The following is an 8,315-nucleotide window of genomic DNA, read 5'->3' as shown; positions in this document are numbered from 1 at the left end:
CAACGGAGGACGCTACTGTTCCTGTGAAATTCCTATGTTTAATTACCTAATCTGTTTTATGTAATGTGATAATTAAAAATTACTCTGGTGCTTATTTCACATTGTGATTTTACTTTACTATAACATAACTTAATTTGTATGAATATGTGTGTTATTAATTGGGTGGCAGTGCCACTAGCCAGCCAGGGGGTGGTGATGAGCATACTAGCTAGATTTGTGTTGTGTAGCTAAGCTGGTGGCCTTGTGTGCTCCACATCACTCCAAACCCTCTGTCCCAATCACCACATTTTTTCCTCTCCAAATCTATTAATTAATGATCCATTTCAATTCTTCATCACTGATTTATTCACCAATTAATTCTCTCTTTTTTTTTCTTCCACTACGCTCCAAAACTTCTCTCCCTATATATACCTCTCCCTTGTACTTGTCCAGTTCTTACACTCGTCTCACTTTACTACTCATTCCACTATTGTAAAGTCATAGAAAAAATTTATATAGAGAGAAAAAATTAGTGTTGTTATTGTTACTGGCTTTCTGCCAGACGAGACGAGCGAGCGCGCGAGTGTGTTCCCTCTCTGGTCATCGTCGTCGTCGTCGCGATGCCGACGCCGTCGCACTTGAAGAACCCGCTCTGCTTCGACTTCCGGGCGGCGAGGCGGGTGCCGGAGACGCACGCGTGGCCGGGGCTGGACGACCACCCGGTGGTGGACGGCGGCGGCGGCGGCGGCGAGGACGCGGTGCCGGTGGTGGACGTCGGGGCGGGCGACGCGGCGGCGCGGGTGGCGCGGGCGGCGGAGCAGTGGGGCGCGTTCCTGCTGGTCGGGCACGGCGTGCCGGCGGCGCTGCTGTCGCGCGTCGAGGAGCGCGTCGCCCGCGTGTTCTCCCTGCCGGCGTCGGAGAAGATGCGCGCCGTCCGCGGCCCCGGCGAGCCCTGCGGCTACGGCTCGCCGCCCATCTCCTCCTTCTTCTCCAAGCTCATGTGGTCCGAGGGCTACACCTTCTCCCCTTCCTCCCTCCGCTCCGAGCTCCGCCGCCTCTGGCCCAAGTCCGGCGACGACTACCTCCTCTTCTGGTATATATACATATATACTCTCCCATGCATTCCATGCACATACACTCTACGTATATATCTACCTCTACGTATATATCTACGTATTGATCTACGTATAATATACGCAGTGACGTGATGGAGGAGTTTCACAAGGAGATGCGGCGGCTAGCCGACGAGTTGCTGAGGTTGTTCTTGAGGGCGCTGGGGCTCACCGGCGAGGAGGTCGCCGGAGTCGAGGCGGAGAGGAGGATCGGCGAGAGGATGACGGCGACGGTGCACCTCAACTGGTACCCGAGGTGCCCGGAGCCGCGGCGAGCGCTGGGGCTCATCGCGCACACGGACTCGGGCTTCTTCACCTTCGTGCTCCAGAGCCTCGTCCCGGGGCTGCAGCTGTTCCGGCGAGGGCCCGACCGGTGGGTGGCGGTGCCGGCGGTGGCGGGGGCCTTCGTCGTCAACGTCGGCGACCTCTTCCACATCCTCACCAACGGCCGCTTCCACAGCGTCTACCACCGCGCCGTCGTGAACCGCGACCGCGACCGGGTCTCGCTCGGCTACTTCCTCGGCCCGCCGCCGGACGCCGAGGTGGCGCCGCTGCCGGAGGCCGTGCCGGCCGGCCGGAGCCCCGCCTACCGCGCTGTCACGTGGCCGGAGTACATGGCCGTCCGCAAGAAGGCCTTCGCCACCGGCGGCTCCGCCCTCAAGATGGTCTCCACCGACGCCGCCGCCGCCGCCGACGAACACGACGACGTCGCCGCCGCCGCCGACGTCCACGCATAAGCTATAGCTACTAGCTACCTCGATCTCACGCAAAAAAAAAAAAGAGAAACAATTAATAGAGCAAAAAAAAAAAGAAGAGAAAATGGTGGTACTTGTGTTTAAGGTTTCCTCCATGCAAAATGGTTTGCATGCATGCATGCAAAGCTAGCATCTGCAGCTGCAAGAATTACAAGAGCAGAGAAGCAGACAGCTAGATGGAGATAATTAATTAATTAATTAATCTAATTAAGCATGCAATAATTAAGAATTATTATTCTGATTTCAGAACTGAAAAAAAAAGTGTGGTTAATTAATTATTGGTTAGGCTTAATTTTATCTAGATGTAGAAAAAGAATCAAGATCTTCAAGCAAGAGAGAAGAGGATCGAAGAAGAAGGAAAAGAAAACGAAAAGGACATGCTGTGTTGTCTCTTCTAGTTGTACCCTGGCTGCTGATTAAGTGCTTTGTTTTGTTGCTGCAAGCTTGTCGTTACTGATTATTAGTTAGTTATGCATCTAATTGATTAAACTAATCTGTTTGGCATTTTGGCTCGAGCTAAGCTATAGCCAGGCTGGTCAATGATAGGAACTTGTACAATTTAAGCAATTGAACCTGATCCTGTACTGGCATGTATGTATATATGCAAGTGATGAGAACCACTAGCTAGTATAGCTAGACATGTATTTGTATAGATGTGTGTGTGTATGTATATTTATATTCCTACAGTGGAATAGGCCATGGATGTGTAAGCTAGTGCAGCTACAAGTCTGCAACTTTGTAGGACACATCTGGCTTTGTACTGTTGTGCAAGCAAGCATGCTCTCAACAAGTTAACAAACCAGATGGGCCAGACAATGCATGCATGATCCACACGGATACAATGCAAGATGTAGAAGAAGAGAAGAACAAGCAAGAAATAGTACATGGTTATGTTAAGGGAAGCTCGAGATTCTGAGAAGCAGCTAAGATGAGTAGCTAGCTGGATTTTGTATGAATCTGAAAAGGTAAAACTAAACTGGATTTTGTATTTCCTGATTTCTAGTTTATTTTTTAGATTTTACAACTATAAATTCTTGGAATTTTATTAAAGAATTAATTAGGATTCTGTTTGAGGGAGTCGAAGATTCCGAGAGAAGCCATGGCTCCGAGAAGCTCCTCGAAATATGTGCTAGCTTCTTTTTTTTTTCTTTTTTTCTTTTTTTTTTCTTTTTTTTTTTTTGCCGGGAACACTATGTGCTAGCTGTGTGTTTACGAATCATGTACATGATACATGTGGGGCAAGAGCCTGAAAGATGCAGGGCTTTTCCTGCAAGCACAAGGCCACAAGGGAGCCCCTTTTGTTCTGAAAGAGTGAAAGAAATTGGAGATCTCTGCAGGGATCCCTTTTTACTTTTTGCATTTCAGCCTGGACACATCTATGATCTACTGACTACTACCCCCTCATTTGCATGCATGCATGCATGAATGAATGATGCAAAACCAGAGAAGATGCCATGCATATGTGCATTAGGAGTTAGGACACAGGGCCAGGCCTCCTCAACTAACATTCAGATTTTCAGAGGCTGCAACTTGCAAGCAAATCTAGTACAAAGTACTACTAGTGCCAATGCCAAATCAGATGCCATCTCTATCTCCATCACACACACAAAAGCTGAGTAGTTAGAGAGGCAGTCAGTACAGACATGGAGGCAGAGGAAATTTATGTGATGGTTGCAGAGGAAGCCAATCCAGGGGACTGGAAATCTGAAGTTTGGTGAAGGAAGCAAAGAGAATGATGAGTGAGCTAGTAGTAGCAAAGCTAGGTCACTGAGCCCAGTGAGTGAGTGAGCGACTGACTGGATGAGTGAATGAGCATGTGCAGAAGCAAATTGAATGCATGAACACAAGAGAGATTTTAATTTCTCGGCATCATTCTCTTCCTCCCATTGAGATCATTTCATTTCATCTCTCTCCCTCCATAGCTGGCATGCAGCACGGCAGCCAAGTCACTGAACACAGGGCAATATTAAGCCATTGCAGGGGATGATCAGTTGTTGCATGCAATATTCACTGTCCGTCCAGTGAATCAATTCCAAGAATTAATGCCACCGATTTTTTATTTTTGATCCGCACGCATCCCTGCACAGCAAAGAAATTAAAAAACCGTCGGTTTTCGATCAAATTTGGATCAATCAAACTTCTCCCCCCAAGAAAACATAAATAAAATTATATAATAAAGAGCTCGCCGTCATCGTCGCCATCGTCTATCTATGGATGGTGACATGGATGGGTAGGTGTAGCAGAGCAGATACGGCGGGCTCCATTGGGGCCTTTCTGTCTACCCGGAGCCCGGACAGGCACCGCGACCTCCACAGTACGCCGGCCGGCGAGCCGGAGCCCCGGACACCGACGGCGCCCGCGGCATTTTGCCATTGCCACCTCATTTTTCATCTCCTCATCTCCATTTTTTTTATCATCTTTTTTCAGACAACGATTTGTTGTTATCTTCTTGCAGAGTAGGCATGCCAACTAGGCTCGCCAGCGAGTCGCGCCACTGTGATATATGGCCTGTATTTTTCCGGGCTTCATTATCTAACACTATCCGTAAACCGGAATCCGCGTGTAGTATTTGTCTAGGCTCTAGAAAATTCATGGATCCGCCACGCGGAGAGTCGCGTGGCTGGATTTATATGCATGTAGTTGTAGTTCAGGTGCCATGGTGAAAGCTAGAGGTATGGAAGGGAGCTAGGTTGGAACACTTGTAAGGAGGAGGTGCAACCATGTGTAAGGCAAGATGGATATGGGTGAAAAACCGGATATATGATGATTTCTTTGCAGGTTAATCTTCGCTTTCTGATCTTTACTGAACCTCATCTGGAACCAACCAATCCGGGCCTGAATATATATATAAACCTTTAAAAAAAATCCACAATATGGCACTCGTACAAACGTGCAATTAATTACTCCCTGGAAAAGATGATAGTCTCCTACCATTAGTAGCAAGTAGTAGTAGCTATCCCGTTTTTCGCATGAAGGTGTTTGTGCCGGATTGGGAATTTGGATTGCTGCTTGGTTTCATGGTGTGACACCACATGGAGGATAACTATGGCCGGCCGGCCGCCTCGAGCACACGCAACTCATCCCTGCCTCAAAGCTCAAAACCAGTAGAAGGGTAGGATAGGATGCTGGAGATGGAGTGAGCTCTACTCCGCCGACGACAGCCAGGCGCGACAATATGGCACTGGCTGTCATGGCGGAACCTAGTAAGATTTTAGAGTCCGGACAAATCTAACTACAAGACGATATAACGTTAGTTGTGGTGGCAAAACCGAGTAAACTTTTAGAGTCCGGATAAATCTAACTACAAACGACATAACGCTAGTTGTTGTGGCAAAACCGAGTGAACTTTTAGAGCCCGGATAAATCTAACTACAAACGATTGAAACGATATGACACTGATTGTCGTGACAGAACCGAGTAAACTTTTAGAGCCCAGATAAATCTAACTGCATTAAGTATTTGATATCTATTGGTTGGCTTTAGTATAACGGAGCCAAAAATAACTTTTAGAGCCCGAACGAATATAACTACTGGCTGGTTATGTGCATCTCGCGATGCAGAGGCTGGGATTTGACCTCTCCCAAGCATCGTCCAGCGGTATTTGAGATCTCACTAAAAACCACGATGCAAATACAACGGCAGACAGACTGCTAGCTGGAATGAAACAGGGAGAGATGGTTTCACGTTGAATTATTCTCCTTTTCAAGCTGTAAAAGGATGGTGGTTCAGAAACAGTAACAGAAGTTGCTGCCACTTCCTCCCCTTTGATGCCATCGTCGTTGTCTACTGTTCTTTGTGTGTGTGTGTGACTGACCATGACAGTCAGCAATACATACACATTGCCGGTGTGTAAATACGGCCGTAAATTTCACAATTAAGACGGGAGGACAAACGAGGCACATTGATTTCTTCTTAATCACCACGCGCAGTTAATGGCGACGCAGTAATAATAACTCTAGATCTCTCCTCTTTCTTCTACCTTTGGCCATGAACAAGATGAGCTGCGACCCCAAAGAGGACCACCCAGGATCAGGGTTTTCTGGCACAATCATATGGCAGATGACACACACAACCATGATTTCGATCGATCACCCAGCACGGCAAAAGCGTAATGGTCTCTGAAATAATCTGAATTGGCATATGCTGAGTGCATACATGATGATCCACTCCATAATGCTCCTCTGTTCTGAACTTCTGATTAATGTTGATCCACCAACCTGGTCCAGCGTTTAATTCCCAGGATAACATCGATCCTCTCCAAAGAAACAAAAGGATGTGATAGACTAAAGCCTCTCCTTCAGGAATCTTACAGGATTTTCACATGAACCAGTTCGATTCCGACAAAAATCCTCGAAAACTAATAGTATTATTCAATCCACTCCATAATGCAGACAGCATGCATGAATGGCTTGATCTTGGTAGCTAGCGAGGTACTCTAGCTAGAATCCATGGCATGGCCTTTTCACTGCAGAAGGGTTGGCCGGGAGGGACAGGGATAATATCATCGATGTTTAATCAGTCAGGTTGGGGGGCACCGGCAGCTGCAGCTAGCTAGGCTAAGCAACAGTGCTACTGCAGGGGGACAGTGGTGTTGATGTGTAATGCTACAGCTACTGTATGTTGGTTTTGGCTCCAGATCAATCTATCAGATTCAGATATACAAACTGTACATTCCAAACAAGATGGGGATCGGATATGATCATCCATAGATGAACAGTCAGGTGGTTAGCGATGGAAGGAACAGTGCCGGATGCTGCTAGCTGCAGCTGCTGCTGATAGCTGGCTGGTCGAGAGGCATCATCAACTCCATTGCACTGGGGAAAGCTGCATCATGCATGTAATGCAGATGCAGATGCCGTTCTGAACATCTGAATGTTGCAGGGCTGGGGCTGGGCTTGCTATGCTAGCTAGTAGCAAAGCAATGCAATCCAATGACAATGCCCGATACAGTATTGGGTTATTTACCCTCCTTGGAATGGATGCAGAGACATGCAGTGAATCATTATTGTGTTGGCCTTTCATGCAGGAGTACTCCCTGCATACTCATAAAGGAAGTCGTTAAGGACAATGTTTAAGTCAAACCTTGGGAATATAAATCATTAATAACTTTCAAGTTGTTGAGTTTGAAAATATAAAAATTATATGAATAGATTTGTCTTGAAAAATACTTTCATAAAAGTATACATATATCACTTTTCAATAAATATTTTTATAGAAAAAAGAAGTCAAAGTTATGTTTTGGAGACTCGTGTCGCTGTCCTAAACGACTTCTTTTACAAGTATGTAGGGAGTACTGCACAATACTACTACTCCATCCATCCCAAATTATAAGACACTCTTTTTAAGGAAAATCAAACTTAATAATTTTTTACAACTTTTAACTAGTAAGCATACTAATCATATATAGGCTAAGTATTATGAATGTTATATCACTATATTCATATTTTAAAATATTTTCATGTGATACTAATTTCATATTCGTGGAGAGCATAAAATAAAATAAATTAATAATCAAAATATATAATTGAAGACGTATAAAAAAGATTCTTATAATTTGGGATGTACTTTTCAGCGAGCAGTGCTTATCAGTGGCAGAAAGAAAACAGTGTATGCATACAAATGGAACTGACACAAATTCCAAAAAGATGAACTTGCATCATACTGTAGGTCACTGCATGCATGCAATGCAATGGACACATACTAGAGTGGTTCCTACCTGCTGCTCTACTTGTTTCTAGCAGGGTGACTGCACAATAATGAGTTTGCAAATTATAGAGTTGCATGTACCGATCTAGTTCATCTTGAATATTAAGATGACAAGAAAAACGAGCAATTCACTTATATTTCAATACAATACTACAGCTGACGTGAAAACTGCAATTATTTTGTGTCAGCCAGATGCATATCAAGCCTAGAGGTCTTAAATTCGAATCACGACTGACTACAAGTATTTTTTAAAAAAAAAAGAAAAAAAAAACAATGGCTGACTACAGTTGGCAGCCTTCAGATGGACCTCATAAAGGAAGCTGTCTCAAAAAGGACCAAAACACACCTTAGAATTAATCGTCCTAGTGTTGGTACAGCGAGCAGTGACCAGCTACACACACGCAGGCAGATCGAGCCAATGACATGGACACGTAGCCTACTGGCTGACTACACGATTAATTAAGCACATGCTAATAGCGTTGGACAAACCAAAAACATCGAACAAAAGCTTCAGTTACCCAGCATTGTCAGCATTAATATGTCTAAAGTTGCAGCAGCAGCAGCAGCAGCAGCTACTACGTGCTCTGATCAGACACCACACGTATGTGGCTTGCGTGTTTTGAACTGATTGGGTGGTTGATTAGCTTAAGCCTGGATCAACTAGTGTTAATTAGTCTTCGTCAAACAGATATATGTACGTCTCCATCTACATTATGTTTGTCGATCGAACAGCGTGAGGCCCATGGCGGTTGGAAAGCTGAAG

At 45.5% G+C, this 8,315-nt stretch overlaps 1 protein-coding gene across 1 annotated transcript; it reads left to right on the top strand.

Annotated features, from left to right (window-relative positions):
• Positions 1–452: 452 nt before the first annotated feature.
• LOC127766937 (gibberellin 3-beta-dioxygenase 2) lies at positions 453–2,446 on the top strand. Its single transcript, XM_052292115.1, has 2 exons — positions 453–1,072; positions 1,180–2,446. The coding sequence occupies exons 1-2, from the start codon at positions 600–602 to the stop codon at positions 1,826–1,828; spliced, it is 1,122 nt and encodes a 373-aa protein (XP_052148075.1). The 5' UTR covers positions 453–599; the 3' UTR covers positions 1,829–2,446.
• The last annotated feature ends 5,869 nt before the right edge of the window (positions 2,447–8,315 follow it).

Source organism: Oryza glaberrima, chromosome 1 (assembly GCF_000147395.1).
Source record: "Oryza glaberrima chromosome 1, OglaRS2, whole genome shotgun sequence".
In the NCBI taxonomy this organism is placed as follows: domain Eukaryota; kingdom Viridiplantae; phylum Streptophyta; class Magnoliopsida; order Poales; family Poaceae; genus Oryza; species Oryza glaberrima.
Note: the sequence above shows the minus strand (reverse complement) of the source record. Positions and strands in the feature narration are given on the sequence as shown.

What these genes read in the sequence shown, in the direction of transcription:
- LOC127766937 (XM_052292115.1), top strand. Translation starts at nt 600, where the DNA reads ATGCCGACGCCGTCGCACTTGAAGAACCCGCTCTGCTTCGACTTCCGG. An exon ending in GACGACTACCTCCTCTTCTG is followed by an intron (nt 1,073 to 1,179) that starts GTATATATACAT and finishes TAATATACGCAG; the next exon opens with TGACGTGATGGAGGAGTTTC.